Raw genomic sequence first — 21,594 nt, 5'->3', positions numbered from 1 at the left:
AAAGCGAGCCGGCACTAACGAGCTGGTTTCGTGTTACTTTCTATAACAGGCAACTAGAAGACAAAAGAAATCCAATACGGGAATATAATGTTGTCACTAAGCATAGCGGACCGACTAAACTATGTAGTACCACGTAGTATTTAAGTTTGGATTAAATAAAATAAAATACTGTACATACTTACTTGTATTTAAATGTTGTCTACGAGTGATTAAGTAATCTTAATTCTATTTAACTTTAATTTAAAGTTAGGGCTTTATTTGAAACGTAGGTCCAAAATGCATTCTGTCTGTGTGGCTTAAGCCCTGAGGCTCCAGGATACAAGGTATATTGGCCGAGACCATGGCACGTCGGATCAGCTCGTTGATGGCGTTATGTCTGGGTATTAAGCCTTGGTGCCCATTAGTCTCGACCATCGTCCCGCAGATGCAGCGATGGGTTTCGCATACCTTGCATCCTATTCTTACATATGGTGCTATTTTACCACCCTAGTGCGGTAATCAGCACTTTACGTGCCTAGTACTGTAAAACGTAAGATACATGTTTGAATAGGTGATTCGCAATTCGTGTCGATTTAAAACACTACCTTCGGTAGTGTTTTAAGTAATTTATCGCCACTCGTAGCGATTTTCCTAATTTTCGCACTTGTATTTACTGACCTAGTACTTGTTTGCGCGTGCATTAAATAACCGTAAGAAGTACCTATTTATGTCACGAGTTGACTCAATTAACCAATTAAGCCTTGTAATATAAAAGGGGACGGAATGATTAATAAACGAATGGTACTTCCTCTCAAATAAAATTGAAATATGGAGGAAACTAGAAATTCAATATTCCATTGATGGTTTTTTTATGGTACTTACTTAATTCTCTTTACTTAAGTACATACAATACTTTTAAGTATTATCTTCCTGAAATAACTTTCTCGCATAGTTGAAACTATTCGTTCTAACAACTAGTTCGATTAGATATTCCTCTGAAAAACTGCTCGTAAATATGGATCGTATAATATTTACCTAATACAAGTAGGTATGTAATATTTTTGGCAACGATATACGAGGCCTTGCTCGAGTCGAAAATATCCAGCCTTCTTAAGTAGGCCGTTTCCACTTCGGAAAGTTGGGGTTTCTAACGGAATCATGTTCTATGTATGCTTCGATGTTGAGCTCGACTGATACGAGTGGTGAATATATTTACCATGTTAGTTTACTTAAATACATACATACATATATTCTTGTTTCTGTGTGGTAGGTTCCTGGTAACATTTTGGTATGGAACTTTAAGGAAGAATAACGTAGGTAGATATTTTACGCCACGAAGCGCTCGGAATTGTAAATGATTTATGTACAAGAACGGCTTTGTAGCTTTGTACACACTTGTACTGACAATTACAATTAAAGCGTATAAATAATATAAAACACACATTCTTCACACTGTCTCGGAGTAAGTGAGGTATATGGATGGCAGTCAGTAAAAATATCCACTTGGGGATCGGTACACAGGAGCCCGTTTAGCGAGATGAGCAGGTCGCATAGTGGTGAATGATGGCGAGCAGATATCGCTTTCGGTCCAGAGCCGTCCGACATCTGCAGGTACGGACGTCAGCGGGACTTGTTCGCAGGGTTCACATGCAGAAATATCAAACATTGAACATTTTTGGCAATTAGAGACAAAATATTTTTTACATTTCGAATATTTTTAACGATGTGCTGATATTTTGAAACGAAAACGATTATTAGGCCCGAAATCGGAACAGATTTCGGGCACCAAATCGGGAAGTGTGGATATTATTGGCGTTTAATGGAAGAAAACTAAGATAATACCATGGAAATGATATTCAGCGGGTTTATCAAACTGAATTGGAATGCAGAGTGTAAAACCGTTAAAAGCGTATTTCGATTGAGAATCCATTAACCCTTGTCCAGTCTGATGATATTTGTCGACCACATCGTTGATGGGAAAGAGACCGTCGATTCTGTTTCGTTTGGGCTGGAGTTAAGTACCCTTGTAAACGGGGATACGTTTCTGAGAAATGTTTCTTGGGCACGTTTACGGATCGTGTGTAAACCGTGTTCTTAGTACCACCGGGCTTAAGAAAACGGGTATTCGTTTCGGCGTGTAACACGTATACCGGGAGCCCTAGTTTGTACGATTCGAAAATCACAAAGCCAAAGACACAGCTTGATAAACATAATAAATAATTTGTATGCAATATACTATGGACGTCTTATAAAGAAATGTAATGCAAGCAAACAAAGCACCGTAAAGATTAGTGCAAAGAGAATTAAACTCTTTAGTCTTTTCATTATGTACCTATTTTTAATTCCCGTTTTATTTACCCCCAATACTACATCTATTCCCGTAATAAATTGCGTTTGTATTTTACCTATATAGTCTGTAAGATATATGCGATGAGTCCAAAATCGACGCTCTCCTTTATTAACAACATTGACAATCAAATCACAAAATGTTGGAAAACTATTAACAACATGGTCTTTGATATTAAAGGAGTTAAGCGACTCATCAGCTACCTGATTTTTGTTAATACACCCAGGGAAGTTACTGAGACCTATTACGTTTTAGTGTTTAAGTGTCAAAAGAAACCATTTTATTAAGCTTTATTATTTTATTAAAAATACAAACACAATAATTCGAAATATATCCACACGTAAAACTATCAACTCTTGTCAATTGCTCTCTCGGAAGTTAAATGCTGCAGTCATCCAAATGGATTTGGCTGGATGACGAAATTCTTTCACGCTCTTTGTTATAATTCCATTTTAATTTATAAATACAAACAGAGCAAACTACAGTCAGCAACAGTGGTATTAGAGTGAGGTGTTCAAACTTATCTCAATAAAACTTTAATGTTATGATAATAAGAGCGGGTGAAGATGTATTGAACACCTCGCCCGTTCAGCTACTGAAGCTGCTAATATACATAGGCTCTACAACTATAATCTACTTGACTGGTAATAGGTTTTCTAGTAAGAGAAAATTACAATAGAGGTCCACATTGAACGAGATGCCTCGCGAGGTAATTGCCGCGCGAAATAGTTCGGTCTTATTTATTATTCGGATATTCGGTCTGCATTTCCTTGCCCAGATCTAGCTGCCTCGCGTCGTTCGCGTGGCAGTTTCCTCGTGAGACGGCTCGTTATGTGTCGACATACTTAGTTAAAAAGAAAAACTTTTAATAGAAACTTCAAACCAAAGGGTCTTTAAGTGGTTTTAACAGCGAATTTAATTTTAACCAAAGATTCGTTGATTGTAATAGTTGTGTAAAGACAGATGGATTCGTGCTTAGAATTTGATAACAGTTAGTGGTTACAACTAATCAAGCGTCATATTTTTCACATCTAATAAAATCAATGAATCTTTACTTTTAAGACATGTATCAGGATTAACTCAACGGTGTGCCACGTAAAACAACTTTGGCGTTGTGTTTATGCTACGCAAAGTAAAATATGTCAATGAACAACCGTTTACTGTCAAATGTAATACCGTAATGTTCTAGTTCTTCTGATGACCTCTTCATCAATTTTACTCTGTTACATGTCATGCGACACACACAATGCCCAAGTTAGACATTCATAATGTACTTCTACTTAGATGTTATAAATATATTAACATTACACAAATCTATATTAAAGTTAATGGAAAACAACAGAAGTTTCTGTTGCATTTGTAGCTATATTTAGGCATTTACAATAGACATATTCGCACAAAAAAGAGGAAACAAACAATACATAAGCTATGTTTATATTAGGATAAGATAACAAATGCAACATCTATATTCAAGAATAACCAACACGGGCAAATATTAGTATTGAACTTTCATACAAAGTTTTAGTGAAAACTTTTCACTGTTCTTAAGTGTAGATTACTAAGTCGTTATACTAAAATTATATACATAAACTCTAAAAAACAACATAATCAATCAACAAATTCAACGACATAAAATTTGATGACCACATAAAAGTGAATACATAACGAAATTGGTTTTCTACCTACACTGCAGTCGCAGGCGAGGCGGCGAACAGTGTGTAACACAAACAGGCAAATTTACATAATTTCAATTTTAGGTTATTTTCGTTGGTGTTGTAGGTATATGTTGTACCTGCGCCTTGTTACGAGTATTCAAGGTATAAACATAATAATCAACATTTTTTGGTTACAATATGCTTGATTGACGCTGCCTCGCCTAAAGCGGGTATAAAAATGTAGCTATATACATGTTAAGTAATATATTAGTAATAATTAGGACCGACCACTCCGAAACGTATACGTCGGGATAAGACTTTTTTGCTAAACGGTGTATACGTAAACGGTGGTAATTTTGTTCTTTCAAGACTGGTGTGACTAGTCTCTATAATTATAAAATATGGTAAAAGGTGTAATATACCCTTATACATTAAGTTTTAGCACAAAGAAGTTTGAAAACTAGCCTTCTGTGCATCTGCGACGCGACTAAGTGGTCTAAAACGCGCTAGCAAGTTATTTTATGACGCTTTCATATTAAGTGTGATAGTTTTATTAGAATTCGTTGTTGCTTTAAATATTTATGGCAAAGGCGGCAAAATTAAAATTCAACGCTTTTTAAGTGCAAAATTTTACGAAACATATGCCGCTGACATTGATCGAGAGCTAATTATGAAGTCAAAATCGAACGCGGGCCGTAGCTTGCAGTTCGCAATTAATCATGAATCCAGACACCTAGTATAAAAATACTACAAACGAATACTCTACAGAAATAAAGCAAAAAACATACGTATAGTAAAATATGCTCTACCATAGTCACAAAGCGTGAGTTAGGCTTCAGTTGCAAGTTGGAAAAGGAAGCAATCATTTAGCGTCGAGCTTTCGCAGTGAAATACCGACCAACTTATTAAACAGAAATTACTTCGCTACTGTAATAGATATTCATAGCTGGAAGTATCTATTACTTAGGGGAAATAACAATGTTAGGTCGTGGGAAATAACTTCTTGTGTGTTTGTAGACTCCAGAGTGTAATAATATTGTTTCCAAGAATAAGTAATAGTAAATTCTAGATATACATGTATATATTCAGATCAATACTAAAATGAACTTTTAAGCATTGCTTTTGTATACACTATCGGGCAAAAATATATTATACTTTTGTGTTTTTATTGGTTTATAATGTTTATGGTTATAAATATTGGTTAGATTGTATGTATGCCTATTCCTATATTCTCATTGGTTTACCAATTGTATAAATAATATTTTAATGAAACAATGTGGGTAGACAGTGGACCCATTATATTACTTAAAACAACCACACCACAACGAACTCATGTTGACTTTAAGTATCATTCATGGGTACGCCCCAGTTAATGGCCAACAAAAATAGCTTTCTATTGACTGGGGTCCGAGTTCTTTCATCCATGAAGCTTCAACATACTTTGTTTATTAATATACAAGTTTATATTAATATTCAAGTTTTTAGTGACAGTTTCACATTTACTTATAAATCAATTAATATTGCGATGAAGTATGTGACAAAACAAGAAAAAACTACGACATTGCCATTATATGTGGCCAGGTTATCTCATTGACCGCATTAGTTAGAAACAGTTTTGCCGTAGAAGCTGAAGGTCATATATTTTTGGCCGGTACTGTATCGATATTAAGATCTAAGGAATTATCAAGAGAAATTAACGTTATTCGGAGAAAAAATTACGTTGGATGATGGGAAAGTACAACTACTTATTCTGACCACAAAAATATTACAGACCTTCGTAATTAGAAGCTGTCAGCCACAGTCGTTTGTAATCTGATATATTTGACGAGGGTCTTTTATTCAAATGATTTACGAAAAAATATTAGACTGTGCACCTGATCAAGTATTTGGCTAAATGATTCTATCGAAAATAACTCGACTTAATCGGAAATACACTAATTTACATTTTCACTTTTACAAGTAAGAAAAAGTGAAATTTACTTAGCTGTATTTAAACGGAAATTTCGAGTTTAATAGAAAACTCGTTTCAATTCGTGTTGGAGTTCCGCGAACGTGTTTAAGTGGATAGTAGATGCTGGTTAAATGACCAACGAAGTTGCTCCAACTTTCTAGCTTATGCAAGCCCGAGTCGAGCTTTATATGGCCTCATTTTGGCACGACCAACTTCACCTAACTTATTATCAGGGCTGATGGATTTCATATTAATTTCCGTATTCGGATATTTGCATTTTGTGTAGACACAACGGCGCCATAATTTTGGGCTATAAATTTTGTTTACAAAGGAAATTTCAGGGACATTTTATAATTTCGCTCGTTCGAAGATAATGGCATTATATAGATATCAGAATACAATAGAGACGGTTTGAGCTTGTATCGGTCTCTTGAATAAAACGTACCGAAAGGTCAACCAATGTTCACAGTTGTTTATATAGGTACCTACAGTTGTGAAATATGCTATGTAGTAATATAGTAGCAACATGCTTATACTTAGACCTTACGTATGTAGTTGTAAATGGTCACTTTGCACACTTTGCTAAAAGTGGCGGTAGCGTTACATAAATAAGTATATCTTGTATTCAGATACCTGTAATGAATAATGAATAGGATGGTAAGAAAAATATCGGAAAGCGAAATGCGAGCCAGGTGGAGAGCAGTGATCTAGCTTAGTCGGTGTAGAGCCCTTCGTAGAGGGAGCGCGGGAGGTGCTCGGCCAGGATGGACTTGAGCTTCTCGCGCGGGGACACGGGCGTGTAGCGGGCCAGCGGGAAGGTGCGCGTCACGCCGTCGCTTAGGGCGCGGGTCACCGCCGTCAAGTCAGCATCCTGGAAATAACATGCTATTTTAAACTAACAAACATATGAAATCAAGAGGAAACCGACCACTGCCCACAAATTCGAAACCTGGTAATTGAAAAAAAAAAAACTCATTGCACGCTGCTAGAAAATGATGGTACAGTCAGTGTACAAATATGGGTGCACACATCTTACTCAAAAATATGTCCCTTAGCCGGCGATATATATCGGTGAATTAAGAACTATGGGACGTATTCTTAAGTAAGTTGAATGCAACCATATTTTTACACTTGACTACAACATAATGTTACTCTGGAAACTACAGGAAAAATAATAAATAAATGTATACCTATGCAATGAAGTCCCATTATAGCTTAATAATGTCTTTAATTTAAATTACCCACCTATTTAAAACCACATAGAATCAATATACGACTAAAAACCGAAAACAACCAAGAAAAGTATACTTCAAAAAACTCCAATCCATATATTTCATTTCATTTCATTTCATTTCATTTATTCATAAGCAACTTGTACATCGCATTTGAAATTATACATTAACCCTTAACTACCTACCTACTATTTTGATTACACATGCACCTACCTCCCGTCCTTAGGACGGCTACATAATATCGACCTTATATCTTAAATGTTATGGTTTATATAGGTTTTTCGAAATAGAAACAACAATTACCCAAGTTAAATTGTTTATTAATATAAAAATAACATCAAAAACACGTACATAACATATTTTTCTCTTAAACATATGGCGCCAGTCTTTAATTTTACTCTAGGAACAATATATCCTTTAAAAGGTGAGATCAACGAAAATTATAACTTCTTATAGAGATCCAAGTAATTATTTCTTATTGTTTAATAATCAACAAAGCTAATTAGCAATATAACGCTACAAAAAAGGCACAATTTTAATAAAATTGCAGACCACCAAGTTACTACTTTTCGCGGCAGCAAATGCACAATTTATTCGCACAGTTTAGGCAAATGGTCGTTGTAGTTGTGGAAAAGTATGCGATTTAGAGCATTTTTAAGTATTTACAAACCTACTTAGATGCATAGAAAAACACTTAAAACTTTTAAAGTAATATTCGTCGCTCATAAAATAATAAGTGTACTTTTACGAAGACAAGGTCACCGACTATTATACTAGACAAACAGTTGCCTTGGTAAAGAAAATAAGAGTGCATAGTTACGTAGCCTCCTACAACCCGTCTCCGAGACCCCAAGAAAGAAAAACGTAAGCAACTACCACCCGTCTCAGAGACGGGCCGAGGCAGAAATATACTCACCAAAACTAAACGCGTGCACGACCGACCTCGGCGAGCGGTGACGCGGCACTGAGGCGGGAGGGAGGAAGGTACAAGGACACACACGTTTCTCCGATGCTCACACTTAGAGTTATACCATTTTTTTTATTGAATGAGTCTGTGAGACGGTAGGTAGGTGGTTAAGGGTTAAAGTAGTCTTACATAAACATCTTACATAATCTTATAAATGTATTCCCTCAAATATACCGCATTGAATAAAAGATGCCACAAGATTACACCAACTTTGATGTAGTTTCACAGTTCATAATATTATCACAGTGTAAAAAAACATACAGCGGTTTAACAAAGACCTACAAACTTGAGAGACATATAAGACTATCAGCGTTTTGTGTGTGTGCGTTTAAACGTAACGTAGATGTGTCTCAGAAAGAGCAGCGCAATTATAAGCTGTAATCGCAAATAACGTAATATTTTCTTTTTTAATACTTTAATACTGGTATGCGAGTGTACGCAAAATAAGACGGAGTCCATTAAGAAAATATAAAACTACTTAAAAGTAAAAAAAGCGTGCGGAACGATGAGATTATTTCCACCTGGTACAACCCCGATAATTTGATGGTCTGAAAGCTCTCTAAAGAATATAAATACCTGTCCTGGACGCCCTAAGGAGCACTGTCTAGACGGGGTTCGGCCCTGACTAGGGATAATTTCACACATATATAACTTAGTAGACTAAAACAATCTGTTTTAGATGTTGGATAAAAGATTATTTTACAATTTAGTACCGCGTTTTTTAATGTAGGTTTATCATTTGTGTTAAATCGGAATCTAAAGAAGCTGCGTTTTTGCGTTTGAAGCGTTTTTATAATATAGTCCCCACTGATATAGTGAATTAACAAATTTAAGTCACATATTAAGCGCTCCTTGTTAAGTAAGGCGTACTACACTGTAAATGATTTTATAGCCTGTTGTGGCCTATTTGCTGAATAAATGTTAAAGTTGAAGTTGAAGCTGATCGATAGAAGTAAAGTATTAATATCTTTACTGCTCTTAACTACGAGTAAAACAACAGAGTGTCGTCAACGACGAATTGGGACCGTGCGAAGTGCGTGGTGGGGGTAAGTAAAGCGATCCCAGCGCATAAGGTGGTAAAAATTTGAACTAACTGCGGATAGCGTCTTTAACATTTCGTACAATTATATGGCTCGAAATGAAACTTTGATTTACGATTACTCCTGAAATATTCATTTAAATTGTATGGTGTAAGGGACCATTGTAATCTGTATGAAATGCTTAATATAACTAACGTATTTATTTTGATAATTGTTAATAATGTAAATAGCTTTGCAAATGCCACATATTACGTGATCTTTTTCTAGAAGTTAAGAATGGATATAGTAAGTTATCCTTAAAAGATAGACATTTCACATCGCGGACTTTTTTGTAGACCTATGAATGAGAAACAACCCCACCATACATTGTGTTGTTATAGCTCAAACGGATTAGGCAGCGTTTTCGATTAAAGCTCCTAGCCAGCGTGATTTTTTCCGACAACATCGTTATATTTCAAACAATTTACACAAAACCTTAACAAGTTATATACTTAAGCCTTCCTCAAGAATCACTCTATTGATAGATGAAAGTCGTATGAAAATCCGTTCAGTAGTTTTTAGTTTTGGAGTAGTTTTATAAGATGTAGTGAATTGACGTTTTCCCCTAGAATTGCGGACACTAGGTTGCGTGACAGTCGTGCACGCTCCCAATAGGATTTCTTAATTTATGAAAGATAGATATTGTGGCGTTGTGTTATTTAAGTCAAGTCGTCGTGTTCCATATTGCAGGAATATAAAACTCTTCTAGTATTCCTGAAGAGGGTGAAAAAGACAAACTTGGCAAAGTCGCTTTTGAATGAGCTGCCTCTGAGCTTTGAAATTGGATCACCGATGTTTATGCGCGACGAAACTGAAAAGTATGAGTGTGAAGTAAGAAGTTCGTTGGATAATATTACAAACGAGTGTGAAAGTAAAAAAGGAAAATGTGTTTTGTTTTGTTTAAATTACAATAAATCAAACAAGTTAAAATTAAAATACAGCTGTTTTATTTTCCAGAATTTTGGACCGGGACTACAAGAATGTGGGACCCTTAGAATCTAAATCCGCAATTCCGGAACTTTAGAACCCCGCAATTACGTGAACGTCGGACTGTAGGATTCGAGGTCAACGTAACGAGGCACGCATACTCACAATTTTTATGTCAATATAATATCAGCATACTACATACAAAATGACAGTCTATCAACAAATACTAATGTCAAGAATGCTCATTTATTCACATTCTTTCATCTAGAAGCAAGGAAAAAAAATATAATTTTTTTTTCGATGACTATTACAACCATGTAGTCGTGAACGAAAATCACATGTTAATGTCACAATCAGTGTCTGATAGATGAGTCTAGGGACATGTCTATAATGTCTATATTCTACTCTGTGGGAGGCGATGGCGAGGCCCTGATAGGTAGTGATATCAAATGGTGTAAGTATAAATCGATGAAGTATAAGCATAATATATTTTGTTGTTATTATTACCCCTGTCGTGTGGTTGACAGGATTAAAAAGCAGGTACCTCGTAATTACTTAATTTTATCAAAAATATATGCGATGAGTTGATATACCTATTTTTTTATTTACATATTTAGGAATACATTCTGAAAAAGCGATTCATAACTTTTAAGTTTGATGATGCAATTAGGTGAGACAAAAAATAAAAACATCGACCTTAGAGAACAAAATTAAAAAGAAAATGGTATATATTTTACCTTCACATTTAAAAGCATAGTAAAGTCAGCATCATTCGTTTAAAATAGTGTAAAAATTATGATATTTAATAACTCCAAGATTGGCTAGAATACTCTTCATAATTATTTCAAGAATTTTACTTTTTTTTAAGCCGGGTATAACCATGTAATTAAACTGTTGAAATTATTTTACTCCCAAGCGAAACTGTAATATAGGATGATACCTAGTAAAGGCTTTTGGCATTAATCTTCTGGTGAAACATCGTAAAAACCCTGTGTAAGCCTCCGATCTGCTTTTTAATTAACCGCCCGTTATGAAATCATGGAGGACACAGCCAAGAGTATCTCGTGCCTACATAGGTACAATACGTTTGCATATTTTTCCTCCTATTATATATTGAAACAATAGCCCAAATTAATTCATTGGCTTTATTTAACAACGATATTTTTGGAACAAGATTACAATTCAGTCGACGTCGTTCCGAGAGGGGAAAAACGTTCCATTCCTCACACCTGCCTTCTTAATGCAGACAATATACGAATTGTACAATTTTCAAATAATGTCTGTAATGTAATTTACTTATAGTTAGTCTCTACTCTCTGCCCACGACTAACGTGCCGAGGGAATGTTTCAAACAAATATTAAAATAAAATAAAGGATAAAATAAAGTGGGGGAAGAAACGAGATCATAATTTTCGACAACGCCCAAACGACTGATTTTTATCACAACAGAACCTCTATGTAACTTACAGGTACATAATCTATTTACGTTTTGAAATGGCCTGAAAGGTAGGGTTTGTAGGTAGGGCGGGAGTGATGATACAGCCAATTTTCATCGGCAACTTCGTCGCTGCTCATAATTCCATTACCAAGCCTTTTACTGCAACGTCACAAGACAACAACAGCTCCAGCGTTGGTCCCCCGAAATACTTCAGGATTTTCCGACGAATCACAATTTGTTATTCAAAGTTATGGCATGCCATTAAAACGTTAGCTTAATGCTACTTTTGAAGTCAAAATATTCTCATTACGTAACCACAATGTCTAAACGCTACGAAGAGTTTTTTGTACACACGGGATGTGGGCATTTAATATGCTACGAAATGAATTGCCTAGTGTAATAATAATAACAATCTCTATCCGCAGGGCAACTTTTGGCGAGCTGTTGGGGATTACGACCCCACGGACCCGAGTACTCCCGAGAGTCGGTCAGGGTCTCCGTCTCCGGCGTGTCTTCGTCAGTTGGGGACCCCAAGGGGATCCGCAGGACTCTCAACTCTGGCTTGCCTTTATGGGCCGTCCAGAGATAAGTCGTGAGAGCTAAATGCTCCAGGGGTGGAAGTGAAAATTTGCATAAGACGGGAGTTGTCACAGTGGCTGTTATCAGTCTCTGGGTAGAAAGCGGCGTACACCTCTCGACACCCCTGAGCCGCTCACACCTGTGTTGTTCCTGGTCGTCTTCACGACGGCAGTTTCTGGGGCCCATCTAGTGGGCGGTGAGTCACCGCCTGCCTTGATAACTAGTGAATACATTGTTATGGCAGGTGTCCGGACATCTTTGCAATAACCTTGTCTCATTGTCCACCCAAACTTCAATCCATAAACCATTATACTGGTTACTATTTCTACAATAGTCCCAATGCCTGCTGCGACCGGTTAATGGGTGTCTATTGATGCGTCTGTGATCGGGTTCCAGCAGGCGTTCTACATGACATTAAAGCTCTCCAAGGGGCCTCTATGTGTTGGATCTATCAAGCCTATCAAAAGACCGAGATTTATATCAAGGAGATACAATAGTAACAATCTAAACGCAATGAATAGTATCATACTAGGTGCAGAAATCACACTTTCTAATAAAACCCAAGTTTAACACATTCACCGCTGAGCTACGGTGGTAGCGCTACGTCGTAGCCGATAACATCCCGGTATGTAGCGGAAATGACAATGTGTCGTGATTAGCGTCAAACGGGTTTAGAGAGAATTTCCTTGTCCCTCTCTAACGCAGTAGCCGCATGACGCGTTTTCTTTTTCACTTTCTGTGCCTTCATGACTGCTCGGAGCAGTCGTGAGCCGAACACATCGAACCATTGAATAAAATAGCACTATAAGGCACTACGAAGGTGAATTCAGATTAATAAAATATTAAAGTGATATAATATAAATAAGAGTTTGTGTGTATGTTATATTCTAGCTAGCACTCGCACATTACTACTGCGCTACATGAAAACAGCCCTCGGGCTTTATTCCAGAAATGATTGACGTTTGAGATTAAAAACTCAACGTTGTTAAAAAAGTGTTAAAAAACTTAACTCATGCCTCTCTTGCAGGCTGTGTTTACAAAAAAACCGGTCAAGTGCGAGTTCATTTTACTCGCGCACCGAGGGTTCCGTACAAACTTTGAATTATCTACCTATACTAAGCATAATTGTGTTCAGCGCCTTCCATCGGAAAATTGTCTAACTAATTTGCGCGATGTAATGAAAACCGTAAAAACGTAAGGGGGGAATGGTATTTTTTTTCACTTTTTCCTCCAATAATCTTTTTTTTTTCACTACGAAAAGAAAGAAAAAATGTTTTGGAATGTACAATTTAAGCTCTTTCAAATGATACCTACTCCTAGTAACTGAAATTTTGCCCCCTCTTTATTTTGAGCATTTTCCATAGTTAATAAAAAAATACTTTCGAATTGTCTGGGTTAGCGTTGTTCATAACTGTTACAAATTTCAAATCGATAGCTTAAGTGGTTCTCGAGATATTTAGCGATGTAACAGACGGACGGATGGTCGGACAGAGTCGCACCATAAAGGTTCCTTTTGTACCTTTTTGGTACGGAACCCTAAAAACATGATGATCCCTGTGACAGTTCCTTCAAGTCGCGTTTGGATGGGTTTTATCAAAAAATAATTGAAGAAATATGTTTTTATTTTTACCGTATTTTTATTACGTAAATGTTACAGTTCTAAATAAATTTTGAAAATATCCTAATGAATGAATCTACAAATCCTATGTTATTAGGAGCCTAAGCCATTTGTGATATTGTACGGCGGTAGAGTTAGACCAAGATAAGTCTGCAGCGATTTTGATAGCTACAGTCTGGACAAGTGTTATTTTAAACGTCAAATTCTATGAAACTATGACTTATAAACAACACTTGCACAGTCTGTGCTGTCAAACTCGTTGCAGAGTTATTTTGATCTAACTCTACCTACTAAGTACTAAATTGAAGATCAAAGTCACAGTATGGTAATTTCAGTAAACGGATTATTTCATTTCGTAATTAACTCCAATCTAAATAACATCGAGCTAAACCAGCCCAATCTTTGTCCGTCGGCTGGTAGTCTGGATTAATATTAAGCACTTTGAAATATGAGAGGTCATTCTGTCACGTCGTTAGCTGAGCTTGCAATAATTTTAATTTAGGTTCAGACAGTAAGCGATTGTAGGTTTTTTGTTTTTTCGGCAATACGAATATATCACGTGTTCGTCTAGTCGCCCATATTTAATAAGAAAAAAAATCTGTTATGTAAAGGTTAAACGTGATATAATAATCAGAAAGCTGCCAAAGACAGGCATCTTTATCAGGCGTAGGTGCTCCGTATGCCAAAAGTCTGGAGTTTTGTTTGAGAAAGCGCTGACGTATAAAGATTAGATTAGAATCACATCGGTTTGTACGTTTTGTTTCCCGCTCACGAGCAGTTTATGTACCAAACCGTGACATACCTACTTAATAAAATCGGATAGGCTATTTATACTTCGTTTTTTAGCATTAGAATAAGGACTACACGATCTTGACATGTCTCTTCAAAAAATAATTCATAGCATTTATCACAAATACGTACCTAACCATTATAAATCAAATAAATAATTATGTTCATTTACATTCTTTTGGTTTCATAAGTTATTACTTACCTATTGGTAATACTAACATTTTTTTAAGCGTATTTCAATAAAAAGACCCGTCAAAATCGGGTAGTCTTTTCTAATGCTAAAAAAACGAGGTAGGTACGAGGTCTTAAAAATATAATCAGTCCGTCATTTAAAAATAAAAAAGAATGCCTATCATCACAAATGATGAATATAATATCTTTGAAGAGAGAGCTAGGTACTACATAATATATCTATACGATAACCAACCACACATACATTACATATGTATCTATATATTATATCGGGCTATTTTATTTATATCCTGTTAAAGTTCCGGGCGACTTAGCACCGTGCTACACTTTTTAGAAGGACGTGATTTGCTATTTTCTTTGTAGATAAAAAAAAAAAAACGTGTACGAAAATTTTTGGTAGTTTGACGGACTAATGTATTCCCAGGACACTACCTAATTGAATTCATTCGTGTTACTTACAGCGCTCTTGGTGTATTTCTCCAGGCTGCGGAGCGCGTTCTCGAAGTAGTCCTCGCCGTAGGCACCCTTCTGCTCGTCGCTGAGCCGCTTCCACATGTCCCTGGCCTGCTCCAGCAATTTCTCCTCTGACAACCAGGCACTACCCGTCGTATATTCCCCAGCAGCCACAACCACCTGTCAACAATATTGGCTAATCAAAATATTGAACTTTAAAGCGCGCGGTTGTTTTTGCCATAAACGTAGCATTTGCCGCACACCCATTTTAAACCAGATAATCTAATGACCGTATATTGTTTTAAGAGGTAAACGCAGCGGTAAGCGCATTGTCATTTTCCCTACATTCCGTTATCGCATGCGTTCAGGCTAAGACTCAAGCTTGCCTACTATTATAAAAGTAATAACGATATTTTCACGCATGTTTGAGAAAAAGTATATACCTAACATACTGCGTTGTCAGGGCCTGGCTGTAAATAATACCTTCGATAACCTGACAAAAGATATGAAATTGACGGCCTTGATATGACAGGATGATCCACGTGTTTACCTGTTTTGAGCAGATACTTTGCTAAAGGTATTGGAATAAAAGGTTTTCCTGTTATTCATATTTTATTCCAATCTTGATCCCGATGTACTTAACAAAAAGCTTTTTCATATTTCATTACAACGTTAAAGTATCTAACGATTTTATCTCCGTACGCCATCCAACCAATTACTTTGAGTAATATTAAATATGAAAAATATATTAAGCCTGACCAGTAATATATGATCACGCGCCATATTGCCGAATTTCTTCGGAACTAAATTTTTCATACTAAACTGAACTGTCACCCTATACATGAGAATAACAGTGCCCTTATAAATAGAGACGGATACATGTATGGATAATATCCATAAAGACGTTTGTAAATATGCCTTGAATTTTTTTTTGCCCTCTTTTCAAGATCGTGATATATTTAGTCTTATAGGGATCCCATACTGCAGCACCGAATTCAAGCCGCCTACATTCGTAGTCGTTGTAAAGCATGATAGCCACCTTAATGTTAGCAAACTGTGAAGCAATTCTACCTATAAATAAACAGTCGAGATTAAGATACTTTTGAATAATGAATGCTTAGAGCTGGTAGATAAAGCACTATTTCTCGGTTTACAATGGAGTCCTCATATAAGAATGCTAGCTAAAAAATTAAGTTCGGCCGCTTACGCTGTTAGGAGAATCAGGCAATTGACCAATGTTGAGAGAGCTCGCCTTGTCTATTATAGTTATTTTCATAATGTAATGTCATATAGTATTCTGGTTTGGGGTAAAGCAGCTGACATACAGACTATATTTGTTTTACAAAAGAGAGCCATTCGTTCTATATATAACTTAAAAGAACGTGAATCATTAAGTGAACTTTTCAAAGAAATTAATATTTTAACTGTAGCTTCCCAATACATCTATGATAGTATTATTTATGTTGTTAAGAATCTAGACTCCTTCACTAAGAATTCAGATGTCCATAACTACAGCACTAGAAATAAAAATAAGCTTTCTATCAGAAAGTTTCGTGTCCGCAAAGTACAAAAGTCATTCGTTGGACTATGCATTCATTTTTATAACAAGTTACCTGACGATGCTTTAATCTCAGGGGGCCAATTTTTGAATTTCGTGTGCTCGATTTCGTGTAATTCCCTTCAATTTATCTCCTCTACTAGGCATTTAAATTCTACTAATACAATTGAAAACGACTGGTCAATACCCCTAGATTCCCAATTTCTATTGCTCGTATTTCTAAAATATCAATTCGTCGTTTTCCACAGATTTTCGAGTGACGAATTCGATCAATCGAAATTCAAAAATCAGCCCCCTGGTAAGAAAGCACATCAAATATTTTTTGTAGATATGCAATCTGTCAGATTTACTATATACTCGTATAATGTATATTCTCATTTCTTTATTAATTTTATTTTTCTTTTCCCTTTGTAAGAATTCGATATGTTGTCTGAAAGCGTATTTGTACGATTTGATATGACATATTATTATTTTTTGTATCATATTCTATAATGAAAACTAGGTCCTGTATGTAATTGCATGATTTCTATAGTAATCTAAATTGTATTTTTTTTTTCTTATTTAAAGCATGTTAATTATAAAATGTAATGTTTTGAAAAGATGTGTCCCGCCGAGTTTCTTGCCGGTCCATATTGGGATACCCTCCTCCAATTAAGGGGGGATTTATATCTTCTCGGGTTAGAGGTGTAGGGACTGTAGGGTTAAAGCCGGTGTAGCTTTATTTGACGTTCATAAGCACATTGTAATATGCCTACTTGAATAATAAATTATCTTTATCTTTATCTTATCGTTATATAATGTCTGAAGACTCTGAAGTCAAGTTGTTTGTCCAAATATAGTCCTAAGTCACGTATTTCGTCAGTTTGAAGTAGGGGCGTGTCATGCGGTGGTGGGAATCGGCGTTCAGAGTCTGGAGAAAGTGATATAGACACATTGAGAGACGTTAAATTGTAAGCGGTTGTTCTCACTCCATGCAGCAATAGCGTCTATGTCCTTAACTTCACTAAGTAAGTATATATAATTTGCAATTCTGCGTGGACTAGGCAAGTACATACATAAATTAAAAATAAAAACTAATTGTTGTTGTTGTATCTTTCACTAAGGTGTGCCGATAAAGAGTATTCTATATATCTATCTATCTACATGAAAAGCGGATATAATGCCAAAATATGTTAGCTCATTGATGACGTATATTTTCACAAATTAAAACCGTGATTGCTATTGCCTATTACTTAAACATTGAAAGTGTTAGTTTCGATGTTGATTACCTCCGGCACCAGCTGCCCAGTTGTCTTGTGATTGAATTTAATTACCATTCCCGAGTTTCTAAGCAATATCCAGACACTCGCCCACCCACGCCCTCGCCTCTAGGGACTTGTTAACTACCTTTGACATTTAATCAAGGGCTGAGCTGTATTTAGACTCCCATTTTTTGGCAACTTTATTTACTTATGGTGTTCTCACATTCGCTGTTGTGGCGCTGGTGACCTAGTGATAAGAGCGTGCGACTTGCAATCCGGAGGTCGCGGGTTCATACCCCGGCTCGTACCAATAAGTTTTTCGGAACTTATGTACGATAGGGACAACTTAGGTATTTTCGACAATACCTAGGTTGTCCCTAGCTATGTATACATTGACATTTTCTTTTTTGTCGTGACATTTCTTTATTTATTAATTTTAAATTTTTATATTTTTTGTTTTAATGTTAAGTTGACGATCTTTTAGTGAAAGCCTTTGTTTTATCATTTTGTGTAAAATACTGTGTCTTTTACTTTAAGAAATAAATAAATCTAATCTAATCTAATCTAAGGCCTAGTTTACCCTCTGGGTTGGAAGGTTAGATGGCAGTCACTTTCGTAAAAACTAGTGCCTACGCCAATTCTGGGGATTTGTTGTCAAGCGGACCCCAGGTTACCATGAGCCGTGGCAAAATGCCGGGACAACGCGAGGAAGAAGGAAGTTCCCACATTCGCTGTTATAAAATGTTGTGTGTTTTATTATGTTGGCTCTGTTACACAAAGTTATATAACATTTTCCTCTGGCCTAGTGGATAGTGACCCTGTTTATGAAGCCGATGATCACGGGTTCAAATCCTGGTAAGGGCATTTATTTGTGTGATGAGCACGGATGTTTGTTCCTGAGTCTTGGGTATTTTCTATGTATTTATATATTATATACCTAATATCATTAATATCGTTGTCTAAGTACCCACAACACCCTTATTGAGCTTACTGTGAGACTTAGTCAATTTGTGTAATAATGTCCTATAATATTTATTTATATAATATAAAGCCAATGTGGGAGCACCGTTAGTCGACGGAGTCACGTTTGATCCTTTTGTTCAGTGCCATAATGTAATTATTATACCCACGGCCTAACTTACACCCGCAACTTCGTTTGCGTGAAATTAATATTATGTTATTGTTCACTAGAAGTATATTCTAGTCGGGATGCTTGTTATAAGTTATAATTGTACATATATTTTTTTCTGGCTAAAACGAGGGTTTGATACAATGAAGAACTGTTATCGATTTCTCGATATGTATCTTAAATTGGTAGAAAATAAATATAGATTTATTTATTACATAATACAGATTACATTATAAATTGCAGGTATGTCAATCTACAATTATTCATATTATGATGCTCAATACAAGGATGTTACAAAAACGTTAACGATAAAATATCAATTTAAATATTAAATAATTACAAAATAATAAGATTTCAAAATAATGTGGTGGTTTGGTAATCCTGCGGGGGATCGTCAAAATCTATAATCACTCATAAATTCACTAACAGAATACAACGGTTTAATCCAACAAAAAGTCTCTCAATCGGCAACACATTATTAATGTTATTAAAAACGGGCCAAGTTCGAGTTCGTTTTACTCGCGCACCGAGGGTTCCGAACAAACTTCGAATTATCTCGTGTAGGCGAACAAATAAGAATACAGGCGAAAGACTTTTGATCAGAAGTACCTATACTAAGTATTATTGTGTCCAGCGCCATCTATCGGCAAATTGGCTTACTAATTTGCGCGATGTAATGTATGTTGGTTTTTCAAAGATATTTCTCTGTCATGTGAACCTATTTCAAAAATTGATCTTTTATTTGAAAGGTCTTTAATGTAATCTCATAGAAATTTCAACACACATAAAGTTGGTTAAATTGTAAACTGAATTTGGAAATGTTTTTTGTTATTAAAAAAAGAGATCTGATTATATTTTCCTTATAAAATGTACATTAAAAAATTGATTTGGAATGTTCAATTTGAGCTCTTTCAAATGATACCCCACTTGACCTAGTCACTAGATCAGCCGATCGTAAAATCCGGCACATCATGAAATTACTAAGCATATCGTGAAACGTGAAAATCGTCAAAATATCTCATTTCCTGAGTCGACGGAGCTTTTTGTGGAGGACCTGAGTCTAGAGAATTTACGATCAGCCGCCGACATGGGTAATAAGGTCGAGTATATGTATGTCGCCGCCGCGTTATATTCGCCAGCTAATTAACTGGTTAAAGAACAACCAGCCAAGTCACTGATCGCAACGTTTAACCAGATGGCTGAACGTTGTGTAGTCATTTAGTTGTTTTTTTATTGTATTATACTTTTTAGGGTTCCGTATTTATTTTATCTTATGTTATTTCAATTCTTTAAGTTTTTTACCTTACATTTTATTTGGCTGAGTAAACCAGTCTTTTTCAAAGAGCTCACTTTTAATATGCCAAGTTGTCAAACGTCGAGTTGATTTGACGTTGATTTTCTATCAGCCTAGGCGACTAATTAGCTGGCTAACTTAACCAGATGCCTGCATATTTTTGGGTCGTTGGCCGTGTCGATATTACCTTGACTGTGCCTACCATCAGTTTTTGGCGTGTACCATTAATTAGTTTCTCAGTTAGTAAATACTTATTATTTATATGCTTAAAAAAACCTTTATTTGAGTTAAATAAAAAATGTCCAATTTGTCCTTTTTTGGGACTTGAGGCTATTTCCATGAAAATGTAGGTATGTAACCAACAAATATGTAGCAGATAATCTCCTAAGTGTTTGTAAAATAAATACCTATTATGGGATTTATGAGGCACATACATATTTGGAGAAAATTTAATAACGTGATAATAGCAAAGGTTCACCACTACATTATCTTCATTGGCGTTCTGGCTTCACGTTTCACTAAACAATGCCTCAAATTAGAGCCACTGACCTAAATTGTTGAAATGCTATTCGAACATTCCTAATTGAGTGTCGAACGTAGATGTTGTAGGTCAAAATATGTTTATATAATATGTATTGGTAATTAATGAAATATGTGTAGCACATAACTATAATAATACCTTATATAGAATAGGTATATATAGTACACCCATCTGCAATGATTTTATCCCATATGTTAGCTAAAACTAGGGAAGAAGTCTTATTGTTTTAAGTATGTAGGAATGCATTATTCGGTTATTATTGCATATTCGGTTTATTTCGCTTCTTCGCTTGGCGTCCGATTAGAGGTCGGGGCTCTTCTAGCCTTATTCGTCACGCTTTATCTATAACGCGAAACTGGCGGAATCTTTACGCTAATTGTAGCATCCTCCACTATGTAAGAAAGAAATGCGGCTAGGTTGTGGTGGAGAATATAAATGCAGACGTAGATTTCTGATATTATATATTTTATCTTCAATCAGCAAGATTACTCTTGATGGTTGCCACCTTCCGAATGCTCGTTTGCAGATCTTTATTCATCTGGCAGGGCGAAATCTATAACTGTTGCCAGTTATCTGCACCTTCACCTTCACAGTATTTTGTTAAAAAAGATATATGTGAAACTCT

The 21,594-nt window shown here is 35.9% G+C and overlaps 1 protein-coding gene across 1 annotated transcript in view; it reads right to left on the bottom strand.

Annotated features, from left to right (window-relative positions):
* Positions 1-2,600: 2,600 nt before the first annotated feature.
* Positions 2,601-21,594, bottom strand: part of LOC133533645 (D-beta-hydroxybutyrate dehydrogenase, mitochondrial-like) — a 58,241-nt gene continuing 39,247 nt past the window's right edge. Inside the window, exons 4-5 of the mRNA XM_061872675.1 lie at positions 15,213-15,386; positions 2,601-6,803 (exon numbers count right to left, since the gene is read on the bottom strand). Of these exons, the coding sequence (XP_061728659.1) occupies positions 6,645-6,803; positions 15,213-15,386 (333 nt within the window). The 3' untranslated portion in view covers positions 2,601-6,644. The remainder of the gene's footprint in view (positions 6,804-15,212; positions 15,387-21,594) is intronic.

This window comes from Cydia pomonella, unplaced genomic scaffold (assembly GCF_033807575.1).
Source record: "Cydia pomonella isolate Wapato2018A unplaced genomic scaffold, ilCydPomo1 PGA_scaffold_188, whole genome shotgun sequence".
Lineage (NCBI taxonomy): Eukaryota > Metazoa > Arthropoda > Insecta > Lepidoptera > Tortricidae > Cydia > Cydia pomonella.
Note: the sequence above shows the minus strand (reverse complement) of the source record. Positions and strands in the feature narration are given on the sequence as shown.